The sequence below is a fragment of the Rhinopithecus roxellana genome, chromosome 12, assembly GCF_007565055.1.
Source record: "Rhinopithecus roxellana isolate Shanxi Qingling chromosome 12, ASM756505v1, whole genome shotgun sequence".
NCBI classification, from domain to species: Eukaryota; Metazoa; Chordata; class Mammalia; order Primates; family Cercopithecidae; genus Rhinopithecus; species Rhinopithecus roxellana.
This window is the reverse complement of record NC_044560.1, coordinates 11,879,379-11,899,879: the sequence shown is the minus strand read 5'-3', so window position 1 is coordinate 11,899,879 and position 20,501 is coordinate 11,879,379. Positions and strand designations below refer to the sequence as shown.

At 52.5% G+C, this 20,501-nt stretch overlaps 1 protein-coding gene across 1 annotated transcript in view; it reads right to left on the bottom strand.

Moving 5' to 3' along the window:
* EPHB2 (EPH receptor B2) overlaps positions 1–20,501 on the bottom strand; it is a 205,764-nt gene that overhangs the window by 51,863 nt on the left and 133,400 nt on the right. Inside the window, exon 4 of the mRNA XM_030913664.1 lies at positions 602–757. Coding sequence (XP_030769524.1) covers positions 602–757 — 156 coding nt within the window. The remainder of the gene's footprint in view (positions 1–601; positions 758–20,501) is intronic.

The following is a 20,501-nucleotide window of genomic DNA, read 5'->3' as shown; positions in this document are numbered from 1 at the left end:
AGATTATGCCACTCTGAATGGCAGAAAGAGTCAGGCCCCAAAGGCCATCGTGGATTGACCATACTGTTCCAGGACTGTCTGCCTTGGGCTCCTTTTGGGTGAGAGAATAAATCTGTACAGTTTCAGCCACCAGGGTCAGCTCTGTTACTTACAGCTGAATGTCATCCCTGACAGATACAGGGGTTGTGACGCTGTGCTCTTAGGCAGTCCCTTCCTAGAGGACCTTGGGCTGTGATTCAGGCAGCCGCTGCCAGGTTAGAACACTGGACAGCCTTTTCTGCCACAGACACTATCTGTGTTGCTTCATCTCCTGCCAAGCCTCCCATCCCTTGTCCCTTTGTGAATCCAGACCTTGACTTGATCTTTCATGTGACTCAGCAGAAGGGGGTAAGGAGCCGGACACCAGCACCATGGTGTCTGCATGGTGGGAGCATGGCCACCCCAGGATGCCCCTTTCTTGATGCCCCTTACTTTTCCATTTCTCTTCCCACCAGGGAAAGACTGGCTGTAACCGGATGGCACCCAACTCTCGCTCTGAGCTTTTCTGCAGGTAGACCTGGGGCTCAGTCAGGCATCGCCCTTGAGGGGCCCCGGGACTTACTTGTGCAGGGCATGTCCAGGGGATCCAGGTCTGCTCTGTAGTAGCCATTGCGGCAGACACAGTTGGTGGCCCCTTCAGAAGTGGTCCGGCTGTTGATGGGACAGTGGGTACAGGCCTTGTCTCCTTGGTTGGCCTTGAAAGTTCCAGATGGACAACCTGAGAGAGAAGATAAGGAGAGTCTCTAGGAAACCAGATGAAGACTCAGAGAGGTCATGAGCCATGCAGCCTCACGGAGGGGCCACGCAGCCTCACGGAGGGGCCATGCAGCACCATTGCTGGAAAATCTCATCTCTTGAAGCATTTGAAGTCTCCAGACCCCAACGTGGGAGTTCTAACTCTGCCAGGGCTTCCTAGTTTCTTGTCTCTGAGCTGTCTAGGGCTCCCAGCAATCTTCCCTCACCTATCCCAGCTTGGCTGTGTCATGGTCTCTAGAATCAACCCTGACCTAGTTACAAGGCACATCTGAAGACGCCTGGGGCAGTGTGCATGGGTTCCGGTCTTGCTTACTAATGTCTGGCTGGGCACTGATTCTTAGAACCAGATTCCTGGGTTGCAGACAATTGAGATGATTACACGGCAAAAGAAAAGTCCTAGGGCAGTGTAGAGGCGATGTGGCAGAACAGAAGAGAACACTACTTTTGGAATCAGACCGACCTGGCTTTGAGTACTGGCTAGGCCTTTTATTAGCTGTGCAGCCCCAGACAAGCTGCTTAACTACTCAGACTCAGTTTTCTTATTTGTAAAATTAGGATTCTAAGGCCCATCCCTGCAGGGTCATTGTGAGTATTCTGACTAAGCGTAAGGCACATGGCACAAGGCCTTGCACAGTAGAGGTGCCCAATGAATAGTAGCTGTTATAGTTGGTATGTGATCAATTTATTAAAATATTAATAAAAGGGGCCTGCAGTACCAGGACCAGCCTAAGGAGGGCACTGCTTGCACTCAGCCCACATTTGCACTCGGCCCGCATTTGGCTTCTCCTGTGGGCTGTGGCCATCATCCCTGATACGGAGTCCACCTCCCCTGCAGCTCTGAGTATGAGGTTAGGGCCTATAAGAGGCAGCTGCCTTGTGTGCACACATATTCAAATCCACCTTCGTCTTCTTGCTGGCCCTGGGTTGAGAATCAGGAGGCTGAGGGTCTAGACCTTGCCCCTCTCCCAGCTTCAGCCTGCTGGGTTCATGAACTCAGCTCTGCTATCATACCTCCAAGGGATTGTGCAATGGGTAAGTGGGTGGACAGGAAAGAGCTTTGCAACAAACATTTCATCTCCTTGGGATGAAATGCAGCTAAACCATCCACAGGCCCCCAGGCCCTCACCAGGAGTACATTTCATGCCTGGGTGCTGTGGGTTCTTCAGCAAGTGACTCAGCCTCTCTGAACATTAGTTTCTGTGTAGGTAAACAATTAACATAAATTTCCCTAGTTCATTTTTTTCCAGCTCTAGTCTTCAGGCTTATCTGCCCAGTCCAAGTATTAGCAAACCACCCTCCCTCAACCCTCAACCAGCTCTGGCCTCAGAGACCCTGCCTTTCTTGGTGCCCAGAACATTGCTTGGGTTCAGAGTGCTCTACTTACCCACCGTAATTATTTTTCTGGGGGTCTCCTGGCCATGCTCTCAACTCCCCCAGGATCAGAGCCATGTCTGACTCACAGCTGCTTGTCCTATGGCTAGCTTGGAATCTGCACTCAGCAAGTGCTCTGTAAATACTTCTTTTGTTGTTGTTATTAATTTTTTTTTTTTTTTTGTAGAGATGGGGGTCTCACTATGTTGCTCAGGCTAGTCTTGAACTCCTGGGCTCAAGCAGTCCTTCTGCCTCGGCCTCCCAGAGTGCTGGGATTACAAGCATAAGCTACCACACCTGGCCCATAAATACTTCTTGGAGTTGCCTGCTTAAGTGGAATGAGCATGGGCTTTGGAGGCCATGCAAGCAGGAGGGCAGTGAACATAGTGGTTAGTGTGCAGGCTGCTGGCAAACCCAGACCCACCTGTGTGAACAGTGTGGCCTCGGGGAAGTCACTTAAACTGTTTCCTTACCTGTAAAGTGGGACAACAGTATCTATCTCCTAGGGTTGTTGTCAGTTTATATTGCTTAACTTATGTAAAAACACTTATAACAATTCCTGGCAGTATTAAGCCATCTGGTTCAAAAGTAATTTGCTGAGTGACCTTTGACAAGCTGTTTGACCTCCCTGAGCTACACTGTTCTCACTGGTAAGAGCATCTACCACACAAAGTGGCCATGAGGATTACTGCACTGGCTCTGGGTCCCCTGAGTCCTCCTGCCCTTCCCCTCGTCTTCCTCTTGGGCACCGACCTTTCCCTGATGGCTGGATGAAGGGGCAGCCTCACCATCTTGGCACTGCCTAGAGCTTCTGGGCAGTCAGGACATGCAGGCTGGAGCCCCAGCTCTGGTCAAACAGTCGGCCTCTCTAAACGGGTTTCCCATTCTGCAGAATGGGGGCACAAGGTTCCCAGGAAGGTCTAGAACCATCCTTAGAGATGCCAAAGGGTTTTGGCCCCAAGATCAGGCTCCTCCTGCTCCCTCTCTGGAGACAGCCTACCCAATTCAGCATCCCTCCTCCATCTGTGGGGCATTCCCGGGGGGCCTGCCAGTGGGTGGCTGCTCTCTCTCCCCTCTGTGTGGTGCCAGCCCTTCCATCTGGACTGCCTTCCTGGCTACCCTCTCCCCCTGGCAGTGTCCTGGCTCCCTCTCAGATTCCCAGACCACCCCTGCCCTAAGCTGCCCTTCATTTGCTGTGTTGCCTGGCCAGGTTCGACCCCCACCACCAGGCACTGTATCATTTCTGTATCTATGGCACTGTGCTTCATGAAACTCACTCTTCTCTGTCCTGGGAAGTGGCATCACTCTCTACCCTGTCCCCCTGCAGCCAATCAATTACTAGGTCTTCCCTCCTCAGCAGTCTCTGGTCTTGTCTTGGCCGCTCCCTCCGCTGCCAGCATCTAGAAAGCTCTTTCCACCCATTCCTCAGCCTCTCACGCCATCTGGCCTCCTCCCACCCACCCACTCTCCAAACTAGCTCTCTAGAGTGCAGACCTTTCCAAGTCACTTAAAAATCCACAATGGTACATACATTGGAATACTATTTGGCCATAAAAAGGAACGAAGCATTGACACATGCTACGGCACAGGCGACCCCTGGACACATTGTGCTCAGTGAAAGAAGCCAGCCATGAAAGCAGGATTCCATTTATATGAAACAGGCCCAGCACAGGCACATCGAAAGAGACAGAAAGTCGATGCATGGCTGCCAACGGCTGGGGATAGGGGAGCAGGGGGAGGAGCTGCTAATGGGGAACAGGGCTTCTTTTTGGGGTGATGAATATGTTCTAAAATTGATTGTGGTGATGGTTGCACAATTCTTTGAATACACTAAAAACCTTTGATTTGTACAATTTATTTTATTTTTTTTGAGATGGAGTCTCACTCTGTCACCCAGGCTGGAGTGCAGTGGCGCAATCTCGGCTCACTGCAGCCTCTGCCTCCCGGGTTCAAGCAATTCTCCTGCCTCAGCTTCCCAAGTAGCTGGGACTACAGGCGCGTGCCACCATGCCTGGCTAATTTTGTATTTTTAGTAGAGACAGGGTTTCACCATGTTGGCCAGGCTGGTCATGAACTCCTGACCTCAAGTGATCCACCCACCTCGGCTCCCAAATTGCTGGGATGACAGGTGTGAGCCACCACGCCTGGCCTGATTTGTACAATTTAAATAGGCAAATTGTATGGTATGTGAATTTTATTTCAATGAAGCCACTATTTTAAAATGTCCACACCAGCTCCCCAGCAGACATGGGAAGCCCAAACTCTGCAGGGCACCTGGGCCCCAGGGGGCTGGTACTTGCCCACCACTCCTACCTCAGTGTCTGGTGCTCTCCCACACTCAACTAGGTACAATGCCCACCCCAGGCCCACCTCACACCCCTGGCTTTTGTCCATCTGCTGTTGTTGCTTAGAATGCCTTCCCTTCGCCATCAGGCAAACTCCTGGACTCTTTTAAGACATCATTTCTTCTAGGAAGTCTTCTCTGAGCCCCCTGGCAGGGTCTATTTTATTTATTTATTGAGATGGAGTCTCACTCTGTCGACCAGGCTGGAGAGCACTGGCATGATCTTGGCTCATTGCAACCTCTGCCTCCCAGGTTCAAGTGATTCTCCTGCCTCAACCTCCCAAGTAGCTGGGATTACAGGCATGCACTACCACGCCGGGCTAATTTTTTTGTATACAGTACCTATTTTAATTATTTATGAATGTGTCTACCTGGCTGGACTATAAACTCCCAGTATAATGCTGGGTTCCTAGCAGGTGATGGGTGGATGAATGAGGAGCTGGAAGGGGATCGAGCCCTACCCCCTTAGTTGACATTTGAGGAAACTGAGGCCCAGAGAGGAACAGACAGGCATAGCTCTTCAGTAGCATAGGCCAATTCTGATCCCAAGTCTACTGTGTGACCGTGGGGTGCGCTGGGGCCTCAGCTCCCATCAGCTACCTCTGAGAGGTCTGGGTGACCACTGTCTACAGCGCCCAGGGGGCCACACTGCTCCCAACTTCTGGGTGGGAAGGGAACCTGTCCTGCTGGCATCTGCATGTCATGTGCAGAAGTGGGAAGAAGATAATGAGACCTGAAACACAGGAAGGCAGTTGTACCTCTGACAGGTGTGTGGGCTTGGAAAAGCCTTCTCCCCTCTGAAACTCAGTCTCCTCATCTGGAAAGGGGGCTAATGATGCCTGCATGGAATAATGACAGAGACAGCCACTGAATGGGTCTCTGCTCCATTGTGGCCTCTCTGCCAATCCTCCACAGTCCCTGGAGTGATCTGTTTAAAATGAATCAGACTTGTGGCACCTTGTCTAAAAACTCCCTCATGTGCAATTTATCCCCACTGCACTCAGAATAGATCCACGCCTAGCCTGGCTACAAGGCCTGTGAGGTTGGTCCTGACGGTCTCCTGGTTGCTTCCTGCTCCTCCCCTCACTCACTGTGCTCCCGCCTGTGGTCATCAAACCCGTTCTCACCTCCAGACCTTTGGCCAAGCTGTTCCCTCTGCCTGGAATGCTTTCCCTGCTCTTCCCATGGCTGGCTCCTTTTCCTCCTTCACGCCCCAGCTTAAATGTCAGCTCCTCTGAGAGGCCCACCCTGACCACCCTGGCTAAGGCAACTGTCTCTTGCTGTGTTCCGTCTCAATCTCAGTTTCCTCATCACAATTCATAATTATGTTAGAAAATGGTTTGTCAACTTGTGTGTTGTCTTTTTCCCTGCACTGAAAGTACCTGGAAAAAGGGAGGAGGAGCCGGGGTTGTCTGGCTCTTATGGTTTCCCCAGGCCCTAGCAGAGCAGCGGGCCCGTAGTAGGCACTTGATGTATACAGGTTGATTGAATCAATGTGCCTCTTATAGGGTGCCATCAGAATCAGATGAGAAAGTGGGTGAGAAAATACTTAGCTGAGTCCGTGCCTGTCTGGGTACCACCAGAGTCATCTCGATCTTACCACCCATCATCAGGCTCACAGTCCTCTCTGCCTCCCACTTGTTCTCCCCATGGTCTTCCCAGGGACCTGTTGACTAGGGTGTTGACCAAAGCATCTCAGTTTTCAAACTGCAAGTCCTGTATCCCAGAAACTCCCTGGGATTGACCGGGAGGATTGACCATTCTACTGTAACCTCTCTGGCCCCATCTGTCACCTCTCTCATCTGCTTGCAGCTCCCTGGACATCGGGCCACATATGCTGGTCCCTTTGCCCGAATGCCCTTCTCCCCCATCTCCCTGCCCCCTTGGATTGGTGAGTCTGATGTATGTGCCCACTTCTAGGCGGCCTGCCCTCCATTTTCCTACAGTGCCAGCTCACACCTCCACTGTAGCACACAAGACATGCTCTGTGTGCAGTGGTGTGCTGTTAAACTGCACTGGAGGGGAAAAGAAGCCCTGATTGGTTGTGTTTGCCAATTTGTGTGATATAAATACTCCCACCAGAGCAAATGCCGAGCTACCAACTTGAGATCACTGAACGCTGACTTGGGAAAACATGTGCACAGTCGGTTCTTGCAAGTCAAGCTCCAGACCACCACTGGACTTACGTGGCACATGACTTTGTTCTGCCCACTGGTTGGTGAACTTTGATTGGCGCAGGGGCTGGGTCTTTCACCTCTGCATCCCCAGTACCTATCCCAGGATCTGGCACATGGTAGATGTTCAGCCAATTTAGTTTTGCTGAATGAAGGCAGGTCTGTCTCCCTGGTTGGACAGGGAGTGACTCGAGGGGAGGGGCTGTGGGTTTGAACGGATTGATATACACAAAGCACTTAGAACACACAGTAAGTGCCATGTAAATGGCTATTATTACTCATCCAGCATGGAATGACAAAAATAATTCCCATTTATTGTGTACTTTCCAGGTGGCAGGCCCAGTGCTGTGTCTTACATGGATTCTCTAACTTATTCCATAAACCGCCCACCCAACTAGGTACCATTATCATTCCCATTTTACAGATAAGGAAACTGAGGCTCAGGGAGAATGAAGTGACCGCCCTAAGGTCACATAACAAGTCAATGGCACAGCTGGGGTTGACCTTAGATCTTCGTGATCCAGAACAGCTTGTGTCTAAATGCTACTGGTCCCAGAAATTAGTGAGTGGTGAGTGTCACGGCTGGACACCATCTTGTCAGGCCTGCTGAGGGGCCGGGATTTGCTGGAGCCTCTCAGAACGGCAGAAGTAGTGCCTGGACCTCAAACCCAGGACTCAAGGCTCACAGCAGCCAGCCAGCCCCAGCATTCTGCAATCGCCCAGAGCCCTTCGCCAGGCAACCCAGGGCAGGATGGCAGCGGGCCGGGGAAAGGAGGGAGGGTTACAGGGAAACAGATTTTCTCCCCGCCTGCCCCCTGGGCTCTGGGGATAGGTGATAATTGACTGAGTGAGCCCTGAGTCAGGCCGAGGCAGGACTCCATCTGGGCCTGGCACGGTGGGGCTGTTAATTGGCATCGGGTGATCCTCAAAGCCTCAATGGCTGGCCTGCTGCCTCTGCTCCCCTCTCTCCTCCCAGGGACTCCGGCTTAATCCCAAAGACAACTGATGCCACGTCGGAGTCAATCGCTGGGTCAGGCCCAGTGTGTCAGGCTGCCGAGGCTTGGAAGGAGCATCTCTGTCTTCCTTGGGGTCCTGTACACCAGAGGGCACTGTCTGTGGTTCTGGGTAGAGGTGGCATCTGAAAAGGTCTGCACCCTGGGGTCAAGTTCCTATTTCCCAGACCTGAGCAGGAGGTCTGATGAAACTGAACCTGGGCATGGACTGTGGAGCTATGGCCAGGGCTTAATCCCAGTTCTACCTCTCATTAACTCTGTGACCACAAACAAGTTACCTACCCTCTCTGTGTCTAAGTTTCTTGTCTGTACAATGGGAATAAAATATTGATTATATTTGCTGGGAAGATTAAACAAGTTAATGAAAGTAAAGCACCCTGACAGTGTCTGCCTGGCTCATGTTAAGTGCTATGTAAGTGTTGGCTATTATTATATTCATTCATTCTTGGCCTCCATTTGCTATGTGCTAAGCACTGGAGATAATAGAGATAAAGAAGACATAGTCCCTGTCCTCAGAAGTTCAGCTCCAGTTGGGGAGATAGTGAGCTGTAAATTTATTCTACAGGCATTTACTGAGTCCCCTAGTAGGTGCCAGGTACTGGGACTTTGAGACAAAAGGCCTCGGCCCTGGAACATAAGAGACCATGACTAAGCAGGGGGCTGAGATGCCTTCCTTGAACCAGGCTTACCTGCTGGCTGCTGTGGGCAGAGGGGCCAGGGAGTGGGTTCTGGGGTCAGCGGTGGCAGGTTTGAAGTGCAGCCAGCTCGCTTTCCCACCTTGGAATCTCTAGGAAGTCAGTTCTGGGTTTCAGCTGGGGAGAGGAGTTTGACTGGATGGAGAAAAGAGTCTTGGCCCCAGGGTAGGGGGGCTGGCAGCCCCCGCAAACTGTCGTTTGCTCCGTGAGCCTAGGCTACTTCCTGCCCACTCTGGGCCTCAGCTCTATTAGATTTGAATGGATTGATATACACAATTCAATCCAATCATTCAATCCACAATCCAAGGAAGGTGCTGCCTGGCACCCCCTCTAGGGCTTCTTCCAGCTTGGGACTCCAGCTGTGGGTGGCTCAGACACCCAGTGCTGGGCCTTACATTCTCTTTGAACTGCGGAAAGACTGATTTGCATATTTTCAGGGATTTGTGTTGTGTGTAGGGCAGGGCTGGGCTTGCTGGGTTGAGTGGGTGGGGTTTTGGGGTCTACCTCATGCAAAGTGGCTTTTACATTTTGCACCCTTCCTGCTTTGGCTGCAAGGTTAACCTAGCAGAGTCAGTCCCTCTGGGCTGGGCTGGGCTGGGCATGATACCTGATCCTCCTCCGTACTGTGGGCAAAGCTGCGCTGAAAGCAGGCAGCTACCTCCTGAGATGGAGAGGAGGTGCTTCTAAGCACTGCGTGCCTAGGATGTGCTCAGTGCTGGGCCAGGAGCCTCCCTGGTCCATGCTCTCCTTGGACCACCCTGTGCAATGGGAGGTTTTCCCATTTTAGAGATGAGGAAACTGAGGCTAACAGAAAGGAAGCGCCCTGTCCAAATCACATACTTAGGCTCAGAGCATGTGCCTCCACAGTCCAGGTTCTTAATTTTTTTTCTTTCTTTTGAGACAGGGTCTCACTCTATCACCCAAGCTGCAGTGTAGTGGCACAATCACAGCTCACTGTAGCCTCGACTTCCTGGGCTCATGTGATCCTCTCACTTCAGCCTTCCGAGTAGCTGGAGCTACAGGTGCACACCACCATGCCTGGCTAATTTTTGTTATATTTTCTAGAGATGGGGTTTCATCATGTCATCCAGGCTGGTCTTGAACTCTTGGGCTCAAGTGATCCTCCTACCCCGACCTCCCTAAGTGCTGGGATTACAGGTGTGAGCCACTGTGCCCAGCCTTAGTCCATGTCCCTTCTAAAACTCCCGTCCTCAAGGTCCCTGGAGCTCCTTCCCACTTGATGAAGGGTTTCCCTTCTTGCCTGTTTATTCCTTCCTTTCCTCCCTCTTCCCCCTTCCTAGACAAGACAGCTTAAGTCCAGCGAGTGCCTCAGGGCCATGCCCTTGCTGGGGTAGCTCCCACTAGGACCACCCAGGGGCTGTCAGTCATTCTGCCCCAATGCCCAGGTTCCCCCTGTCTGTCCCTGCTGGGACCCGGCTTCGTGGAACCCAGCCAGCAGCTGACAGGACAAGGTTGAGGCAGGGAGCTGCACGAACATGCCTCCCCTTTGCCTGAGGGGGCACCCGGGCCTTGCCAGCCAGGCCGCCACCCCTGCCATCTGTCGAGTCACTCCTCTGCTGAAGACCCTTTGGTGGCTCCCTCATGCCCAGGGATAGTCCGGCCTGCTTTGGCCTCCCATTCCACAGTCCACTTGGCCAGCTTCAGCTCCCTCATGCTCCCAATCACACCTTGGGCTCTAGCCACTGCAGGCACTGCCAGTTCCCAGAACAAGCTGTGCTTGGTCTCGCCTCTGGGCCTTTGCTCAGGCAGCTCTCTCTGCCTCACATGCTATCCCAGCTCCCACCCAGCTCCTTCTTGTCCTTCTTCAAATCTCACTCCAGCCCGAATCAGCTGTTGGTCCTTTTCTAAGATGTCCCCGGCCAGGGCTGGGTCTGGGGGCGCTCTCCTGTGCTCCAGTAGTACCTGGCACTGCACCTCTGCCACTGCATGAGTATATAGGATGGTGACTGTCTGCCTCTCCTACCAGGCTGTGAGCACAGTGATAGTGATGGTGGGTAACCCCAAGGTCTGGCACCAGCCCCAGTGTCTGCCTGAGAGGTGATCGATAGAGGCTTCAGGAATTATTTGTCGCCCAGGCTGGAGTGCAGTGGCGCGATCTTGGCTCACTGAAAGCTCCACCTCCCAAGTTCAGGCCATTCTCCTGGCTCAGCCTCCTGAGTAGCTGGGACTACAAGGCGCCCGCCACCATGCCTGGCTAATTTTTTTTGTATTTTTGGTAGAAACGGGGTTTCACCATGTTAGCCAAGATGGTTTCAATCTCCTGACTTCATGATCCGCCTGCCTCGGCCTCCCAAAGTGCTGGGATAACATGCGTGAGCCACCAGGCCCGGTCGAAAGGTGGAATCTTGTGCTTAAGCTCATTCAACTTGTGTGTGGACTGGAGATTTTGCTCGAGGCCTCTGGAGTCCTCTGAGCTCCTCCTGGAGCCCCTGGTGACAGGCTCTCAAGGCCTCCTACCTTTGTCCTTGGCATTTGATTAACATCTGTCTCTCCACCTCCATCTCCCCTCCTCCCGCCAGCTGTGAGCTCCATGAGGGCAGCCACCGCACCTGCCCTGCTGACTGCCTGGCACAGAGCTGGAACAGAGCAGACGCTCCGTAACAGCTCTCTGAGTGACAGGCTGCAAGGCCTGTAGGTCCCCTGGCCCCAAGGCTGGAGCAACCAGGACCTTCATGACTGCTGTGTGTTTCCCAGTTGTAGGGGAGCTCACAGTCTCCCAGGTGAGCCAGACACTGAACCCCACAGTCTGTAAAGGCTGGTGAGCCGGTGAGGGTGTTTCATGGCCTGGTCTTCCCAGCCCCTGGACCCCTGCGTTGCCCCCAGCCCCAGGTCTGGCCTGCCTCCCTTCACGATATCCCAGCTCCCCCACAGTGGGGGCTGAGAGCTCCCGCCCTCCCAGCAGGCAGCCCCATTCCTCCAATTTCCTCCCAATTAATCAAGCTCTGAACTTTTTAATTATCTGCCTGCAGGGTGACTCCCCACTCTGGTGAAGCAATTAAGGAAGGACATTTCCAAGTGTTGTGTGGCTGCCAGCAGGCAGCGTTGACCAAGCCCTGATGGAGGAGCTGGTGACAGGAGGGGTGGGCAGGAACCCCCTCCCCAAAATGGGCTGCTGGGAGGTTGTCCTGGGGTCCGAGCTGGAACCTTTCTGGGAATCTGGGGCCACACTGTACAGGGTAACCCCCTCCCATTCATTCAATGGCTCTTTCTCTGCAGCTAGAATCTGACTTCAAAAATCCTAGCTACCACGTGCGAGGCACTGGGTAGGTGCTTAACAATGTTGCTGCATCTTCACCTTGACTCTGGGAGTAAGAATATGATGATCTCTATTTTACAGATGAAGACACAGAGGCTCAAAAACATGAACAACTTCAGATATGTAGCTGGAATCTGAGGCCAGCTCTGACTCCACGGCTTCCTCATTCTATTGTCTTCTGAAAATCAGTGTGTGGTCTGTCAAAGTGCTCAGGGCACTGAGAAAGGGGAGTGGGTCAACCTCTGGAGGAGATGCCCCCAAGCTGGAGAGCTGCTGAAGAACACAGGCCATCTGTGTGCAGGGCTGCTGCTGGGAGAGGGTATTGCAGGGAGAGGGAGTGTGCAAAGGCACAGAGGCGTGAAACGGTGTGGTGCGTGTGTGGAGAGCTACAAATAGTTCAGGGTTGCTAGCACGTGAGGTTCAAGGCCAGGAGAGGAAGGAGATGAGGATGGAGAGTAAGGCAGGGTCTCAGGCCTTGGAAGTCAGCAAAACCTTCACGATCTTCTGGGCTAAGCTCCTTATTTTATGACTACAAAATACATGACCCAAACAGGGACAGGGACAGGGACTTGCCTAGGGTCACACAGCAAGTGAGTGGCCGGCAGAGCCGGGGTTGCAGCCCAGCTGTGCTGACGCCCACATTGGAGGGAAGAGAGGGGGCAGTGGAGTGGAAGCATCATCACATCATGGCAGAAGCCTAACTGGCTTCCTGGCTTTCTCCCTTGCTCTCCCATGTCCTTGCTCTCCTCCAGCTGCATTCAGCCTTCCACAGCAGCCAGGATTCTGCAGAACAGCAATCAGCTCATGTTGCCCAAAGGCCTCCAACAGTTTCCCTCTCACTTGGAGTAAAGACCGATAGCCTGGGCACGGTGGCTCACACCTGTAATCCTAGCACTTTGGGAGGCCAAGGGGGAGGATTGCTTGAGCTGAGGAGTTTGAGACCAGTCTGAGCAACATAGTGAGACCATGACTCTACAAAAAATTTTTTTAAAAATGAGCCAGGGCCGGGCGCGGTGGCTCAAGCCTGTAATCCCAGCACTTTGGGAGGCCGAGACAGGCGGATCACGAGGTCAGGAGATCGAGACCATCCTGGCTAATACGGTGAAACCCCGTCTCTACTAAAAAATACAAAAAACTAGCCAGGTGAGGTGGCGGGCGCCTGTAGTCCCAGCTACTTGGGAGGCTGAGGCAGGAGAATGGCGTAAACCTGGGGGGCGGAGCTTGCAGTGAGCTGAGATCCGGCCACTGCACTCCAGCCTGGGCGACACAGCGAGACTCCGTCTCAAAAAAAAAAAAAAAAAAAAAAATGAGCCGGGCGTGGTGACGTGACCCTGTGGTCCCAGTTACTTGGGAGGCTGAGGTGGGAGGATCTCTTGAGCCTGGGAGGTTGAGGTTGCAGTGAGCTGAGAGCCCACCACTGCACTCCAACCTGGGCAACAGAGCAAGACCCTATATCTAAACAAAGCCGAATTTCCAAAAGGAAACAAAAACCCCCAAAACAAGAGCCTACAAAGCTTCCTTTTCCTCTCTGAACTCCCCTCCACCCGCCTGGCCTCTTGCCGCCTCCACCTGAACCACACTGACCTCCTGGCTGCCCAGAGAACACCAGGCTTCTGCTAGCCTCAGGGCCTGTGCTCCTGCCTGGTTCAAGTCCTGGTTCAGTCACTTCTTCCCTGAGCCCCTCTCTGGGCCTCACCTCCTCATCTATATTTGGGGTTCATGCCTCATCCCTCCCCCTCCTGAGAAAATGGGGACCGATCAAGTATCCCCTTCCTCCCAGCTGGAGACTATCACTGCCACAGGGCTCAGAAGGCTGCAGCCTCCCAGCCTGTAATCCCTGGGACTCACAGATGCAGGAATAGCAAGTGTTAAACAATAATCACGATGTGCCCGAGGGGAAGCCGGATGTGTTTGCAAAGCTTGACACATCTGGCAGGGCCAGGCCCAGGCCCCTCCCACACATCTGGCTGCTGTATTGACAGGTGGTGTAGTGGGCCACTGAGGTAAGGTTTGGCAGGCCCAGTCCTGGTACCGTGAGGGTGAGATGGACCTGGCAAAGCTGGGGAGCATCTCCCAAGCCACCCTACATGCGGGTCCCCTGTTCAGGCCATCCACTGTACCTTGCTGGCTATGTTCTGAGAGAAGAGCTTAGGACCCAGAACCCTGCCCTCAGATTCCTAAATCCCTGCATCATTCTGTCGGTGTCTGGTACTGGCCACCCCTGCTGGGATTTGGGGAGCCTGGGAAAGCCCCCTCCCCCTCCAGAAGAGGGGGGTGCTTTTTCAGGGTCACCTCACGTAGCACTTCCCCTTCTGCGGGATCCAGAAATGTGGTCATCAGCTGCACCTGGGGGAGCCGCTCCGGGCTGAGACTGGCCTCCTCCCTCCTCCCACCTGCCCCAAGAAAGCCATGGTCATTAATAAAGGACACAATTAGCTGTCAGCAGAGAACATGTCTGGAATTTTTTACCTGCTTGGTGAGCTCAGTTAAGGCAACAAACCCCCGGAGCCCCCGGGGACACAGCTGCCACACACCTTTCAGGGCCCCTTTACCTGGACCCAGGGCAGCAGGGCACCTGTGAACTTTTTCAGTGTGGGTTCTGCAGGCCTGGGCCTGCGCAGGACAGTTTTTTTCCAGGCCAGTGGAGAAAGTGACAGAGCAAGAGAGATTCCTAGCAGAAGTTTTTATTTTCTCAATCCAAGGGGCGATACCATTCAATACAATTCTCTCCCGCTTCCTGGGCCGACTTAGAGTCTTTTAGGGCTCAAAGGACTTTAGAGAGAAAGTTAGTCTCTTTATCATTTCATTTTACAGCTAAGGAAACTGAGGCCTTGCTCAGGGCAGAGAGGACTAAGCATGCTTCTGTCTTTGGTTCTATAGATCCCCTGGTCCCCTGGATCCCACAGTTAGAATTTGTTGCCAAAGTCCGAGAGAACATTCTGAAATCTGCAATGGTTGTTCCACATACGCTGCTGGGTTCTGGTTATGTGCTGGGGCTGGGGAACAGCAGGGACTGAGCTGACACAGTTCCTGACCTCATGGAGCTGACAGTCTAGTGGATGAGAGAAGGAGGGAAAGAAGCAATAGACAGACGGAAATGACATGCACACCTCGTGATGGGCCACGAAGGAGACAGACAAGAGCTGAGATCAGACCTCAGAGGGATCACTTCAAGGGCCATGGGCAGAAAAGGCCTTTCTGCAAAGGTGACCTGAAAGAGGCGACACCTGAGGAGAAGAGCATTCAGCTCAGCAGGAACGATATTTGCAAAGGTGGGAAAATCTCAGCGCTGCAGATCCTCATCTGTGCAGCAGCAATGGGAGTGGGGTATTCACAGAGACTTAATACCCATTTGCTCTTAGCCCCAGCTGCCCATGATCCCAGACAGAAAGAGGTACTAAGCCCTGGGAGGGACTTCCTGCCTTGGCAGCTTTGTCCTAACAGTGCCATGATGTTGGAGACTTGTCACTCCCATTGTACAGATGAGAAATGGAGGCTCCAAGCCATGAAGTACCATCCCCAGCGCACGTGGACACCAAGCTCAGAAGACTGGGCCTCCACCACCTGCCTCTCTCTCCCTGCCTTGTCTAGGTGCCTTCCAGAATCACTGCATGCCCCAGAAACCCGGAAGGTTGGTCTGCTTGAGCCCCGCTGGCTTGTGACTTGAATGCTAATGAAAATCCCACTCAAGAGGTCCCAGCGTTTGGCACCTCTGGGAGAAGGGATTAGGAAATGCAAACAACAAGGATCTTGATTGGGAGGCCTGGAATCACTCTCCCTCCTAGGGGTACAGAACCCGTCACCTTCCTCCTGTTGGCTTCTGGGGAGCAGGAGAAGGCCTCAGCTAACCCAAGCCATAAATCAAATGCACAAGATGTGGCTTGGCAGCCATCCCAGTGAAAAAGATCTGGGGGTTTGAGTTGACCACAAGCCAAAAGCTGCTGAAAAAGCCAATGTGATGTAGGCTGTAAGAGTAGAAGTAGAGTGACAGCCAGCATCCTCCTGGTAGCTCAGGCAGGGCTAGTTTTGGGCTCCACATTTTAAGGAGTTCCACTGAGTGATAGTGGACAGGCCATCTCAGGCCTCTAGCTCATTTTCCACTATCTCTGAGTGGTGCTGGAGTGGATCGGGGTTGAGGTCCCAGGTATGAATTCTCTCCGCAGCAGTCGCGGGCACACAGCAGAGTTCTGGAGCCCTAATTGTGCGGGAACTTCCCTAGTCTGGATCCCTGAGAAGTATCAGTTCTCTTCTTAATCTCACTTGGTTCCTACCTCCAAATCTAAGCCCTCCTGGACACTGGGGATTTGAGATCGTGTGTGTGGTTCCGTGAGGGCCTGCCCTTGATTTGAGGATAGATTCACTCCATAAAAAACTCAACAAGCTGTTTCTCAGTGATCACTTCGTGCCCAGCTCTGTGTCAGACACTGGGCACAGAGCTGAATAAGACACAGTCCCTGGCCTTGAGACTCACTGTCTAGCAGGGGAGAGAGAGTATGATTAGCTAGGGGTACCAAGGAAGGCTCTCTAGAGGAGAAGCCATTTGAATAGGGTATTAAAGGATGAGTACGAGTCTGTCAGGGTCAGAAGAGATCAAGGACATTTCAGACAGGCAGAACAGCGTGTGCTGGAGGCATGGGGGGACTGGAGCACAGGGTGTACGGGGGCAGGGTTCAGACACGAGGTGAGACAGTTGATCTGGGATTATGACACAAAGGGTTTTGTGTGCTTGGCGATGGAGTTTGGAGTTTTATTTCCCAAGAGCAGGGAAGCCAAAGATGATCCTATTCCAGTGCCCAAATGGCCACATAGCCCTGGTGCCCTCAGCCCTTTCCTCCAGCAGCCTGCCTGGGCCCCGGCCTCCTCACACTCCAGCCCACCTGCTCTGGCCCTGGATGGCCTCTCCCCAGTTTCAAAGCTTTCCTGTTTCCTTCTTGTTTCCTCCAGTTCTCTCCCTCCCATAGGTCTTGAGCCTTCCTCCCCTGTTGTGCCCAGTCCCACCTCTTTATCATTAAAAATGAACCGAGCACCTATTAACAGCAGCAGCCACCGTTTATTTAGCACTTGCTCTGTTCCAGGCTTCATATAAGTTATCAGGGGGCTGTGCTTCCCAGTGGTTAGGGGCACAGGCTCTGCAGCAGGGTCCTTCTGGCCTTGAACTCTGACTCTGCCACTGACTTTGGGCGAGCTCCTCAAACTCTCTTTGCATCTCAGTTTCCTCATCTGGAAAATCGATTCATGCATAGGACTTACCCCGCAGTGAAGACTTGGAGTTAATAAGCATAGAGTGTGTGCTTGCATCAATTCCTACAGCAACCCCATGAGTACTATTGATATTCCCACATCTAGAGGAGGTGATGGAGGTTCTGTGGGGCTGAGTAACCCACCTCCAGCTAGTGTTGGAACTGGGAGGGGAGTGCAAGAGCATTACTTCTGAGGCCAAAGGCAGGGTCTTAACTACTGTATCACATGGCCTCACCTCCTCAAGGCTGGGGCCTGGGCTGGGCTTAGGGATCCACAGCTCAAGGGGCTCCCAGCCTGGTGGGGAAGATGCCCAGGTCAGTAAGCAATTTTCAAACAATGTCTGCGGAAGCAGATGGGAAGGAGGCGCTGGGCCTGGGAGCCCAGAGGAGGGGTCTTTACCACTGTGGCTCCCTGGAGGTGCAAACACTTGAGCTGTGTTGAAAGACTAAGAATGACAAGACAAAAGCAAAAACGGAGAAGCATACGAGGCCGAGGGAGCAGCCTGGGCGGAGGGGTGGAGATGGGAAACTGCATGGCAAGGCTGAGGACCTGCTGCTCGTTTGTGGCAGTTGGAACCCAGAGTCTGTGAGTGCAGGGATGCAGGACAGGAGGCTGGGCAGGCCTATCCAGCAACAGGTGTGTGTCGACCCGTCTGTGCCCCATGCCTGCAGATCAGGCAGTTCTGTCTTTGGCAGGGCGATCTGTGAGCCTCTGGAGAAATCAGGAAGAAGTCTGCCCAGTCCCTGACCTGGGACTTTCCTTTTTTTTTTGAGACAGAGAAGTTGCCCAGGCTGGAGTGCAGTGGCACGATCTTGGCTCACTGCAACCTCCGCCTCCTGGGTTCAAGTGATTCTCCTGCCTCACCCTCCTGAGTAGCTGGGATTACAGGCACGTGTCACCATGCCCAGCTATTTTGTATTTTTAGTAGAGATGGGGTTTCACCATGTTGGCCAGGCTGGTCTCGAACTCCTGACCCAAGAGATCTGCCTGCCTCGGCCTCCCAAAGTGTTAGGATTACAGGCATGAGCCACCACACCTGGCCACGCCCTGGGACATTCTTGAATCATTAAGTACTTTGCAGCAGAGCAGGTACCAGGGCAATCTAGGCTCCTCTGCAGGGATCCTTAGGGTCTAACTGATCCCAAACGTTCCCAGGGCCAAATGGCTTCTTAACAAGTTACTTTAAAATACTCCCATCCCCAAAACTTACCAAGATCCCACAGCTTCTCAGTTTTAAAGGGTCAAAAGTTGAAAATTATAAGCCAACAGCAAGATTTGCAGCACAAGTGATCTCTGGCCAACAGTCGGGAGACTTTATGACAAATTGCCTAGACATGGCCATTTAGAGCAAGCACCTTTAAATGGTGCTTCAGACTTCCCCTAAATGTCTCCTTTATTTGAACAATGTGTTTACAGGGCCTGGGGCTGCCGTGCTGTCTGCGTATGTGTGTGTGTGGGTGTGTGTGTGTAAAGAGAGAGAGTCAAAGCAGAGGAAAATGACAAACCTTGAATGGTACAGACCATTCTCATCTCAGCCTTTATAGAAATGAGGAGGCCTGGTTGTTTCTAAAAATGGCTCTGAAAGTTCATAAACTTGACAAGCACTTAGCTCTAGCACCCACAGAGAAGGACTAATCCTTGAGAAAACTGGAGATGAGGAGTCGGGAGGCAACTTGTGGTGAAAGGCAGCCTGCAAAGATAGCTCACCCTGTCACCAAGTGAGGGCTTGAGACCACAATTTCCTAGCTTATTTTCTCTGACCTCATGGCAACCCTGCTTAGAAGGGTCACTTTAGTCACAAAAGAGGCCAGAACTAATGTTTTAACATTTATCTTCTATTAAATGACGGTTCACACTTAGTGCTTACTGGGGAGCAGAAGCTGTTTTAAGTGCGTTATATGGATTAATCATGTAATCTCAAATTATACTATAATTATCCCCACTTACAAGGGATACAGGCAGAGAGAGGTAAGTCGCTTGTCCAATGTCACTGATGCAGTGAGTGGTAGAGGAGGGATTTAAATTGAGCTGGACACCACGTGCTTTCAGCCGCTGCTCGCTCACCACTCAGGGAGTGGGACTCCACGCTGGATGGAGCTTAACTCAGCGTCGTCACCTCCCCTGCTCTCATCACAACATCCTGATGAACTCCTGGTCCTGTTTTATGGCTGAGGAAACTGAGGCTCTGAGCATTCAAGCAGCCTGGCCAGGAACACACAAATCCAGGTGTGGGCAGGGCCAGGGTCTACCCCTGCTGCCTGGTTCCAGGGCCCGAGTACCTTGCAGGGTACTGAGCTGCCAAAGGCCTTCAGCTGCAGGCAGGACCTAGTGCCCTCTTGATCTGACCAAGGACCCCAAAGGACTGGGATCAGTCAAGGTCCCAAGGATGCTGGCCCTGGGCTATAGGCTTCCTTCTTGGGGGCTTCCTGGAGGCTTGGTGCCTGGACCAGCTTCGTCTCCTCAGAGAAACAGTGCTGTGCTGTGGTTAGCAGTGTGTGCTCTGGAGCCAGCATCACCACTTCCCAGCTGAGTGACCTTGGGTAAATCATGTAACTTTTCTGTGCCTCAGTTTTTCCACCTGCAAAATGGAGATAACACTCTCCCTCCTAAGGTTGTCGAGAAGACGGCTAATACTCGTGAAGCACTTAGACCCTGCTGTCAAACTGGACAGCCTCCTGCCTAACCCTAAGGCCCCTCTCGCTATAGACAGCTGCCTGGCTGGGCCAGCCTCTCAGCTGCCTGGGTCTCCTGCCAGCCCCTGCCTCTGCAGAGACGGCAGCACTCTGGGTTCCAATCCCTGCCCTGCTCCTTCTGGCTGAGGCCTTTGGGCACATAAGCATATACCTCTCTGAGTCTCTGTCCTCTTATGTGTTAAACAAGGGCAATAAGCCTGTTTTAATAACAGTGTGGCAATGTACGTTAGCCCAGTCATTGTGGAAAGCAGTGTGGCGATTTCTCAAAGAGCTTAAAACAGAAGTACCATTTGACCCAACAATCCAACAATCCCAATATTAGGTAGATGCTCAAAGGAATAAAAATTGTTCTACCATAAAGATACATGCATATGTATGTTCACTGCAGCACTAGTCACAAAAGCCAAGGGATCAACCTAAATGCCCATGAACAGTAGAATGAATAAAGGAAAGGTGGTACATATACACCATGGAATACGACACAGCCATCAAAAAGCTTTTGCAGCAGCATGTATGGAGCTGGAGGCCATTACCCCAAGTGAACTAACGTAGGAACACAAAACCAAATACCACGTGTTCTCACTTATAAGTGGAAGCTAAACACTGAACACACATGGACACAAAGAAGAGAACAAGAGGCCGAGTATGGTGACTCACGTCTGTAATCTCAGCACTTTGGGAAGCTGAGGCTGGCAGATCACTTGAGGTCAGGAGTTCGAGACCAGCCTGGCCAACATGGCAAAACCCTGTCTCTACTAAAAATACAAAAATTAGCCAGGCATAGTGGCAGGTGCCTGTAATCCCAGCTACTCGGGAGGCTGAGGCAGGAGAATCACTTGAATCTGCGAGGCAGAGATTGCAGTGAGCTGAGACCACACCACTGCACTCCGGCCTGGGC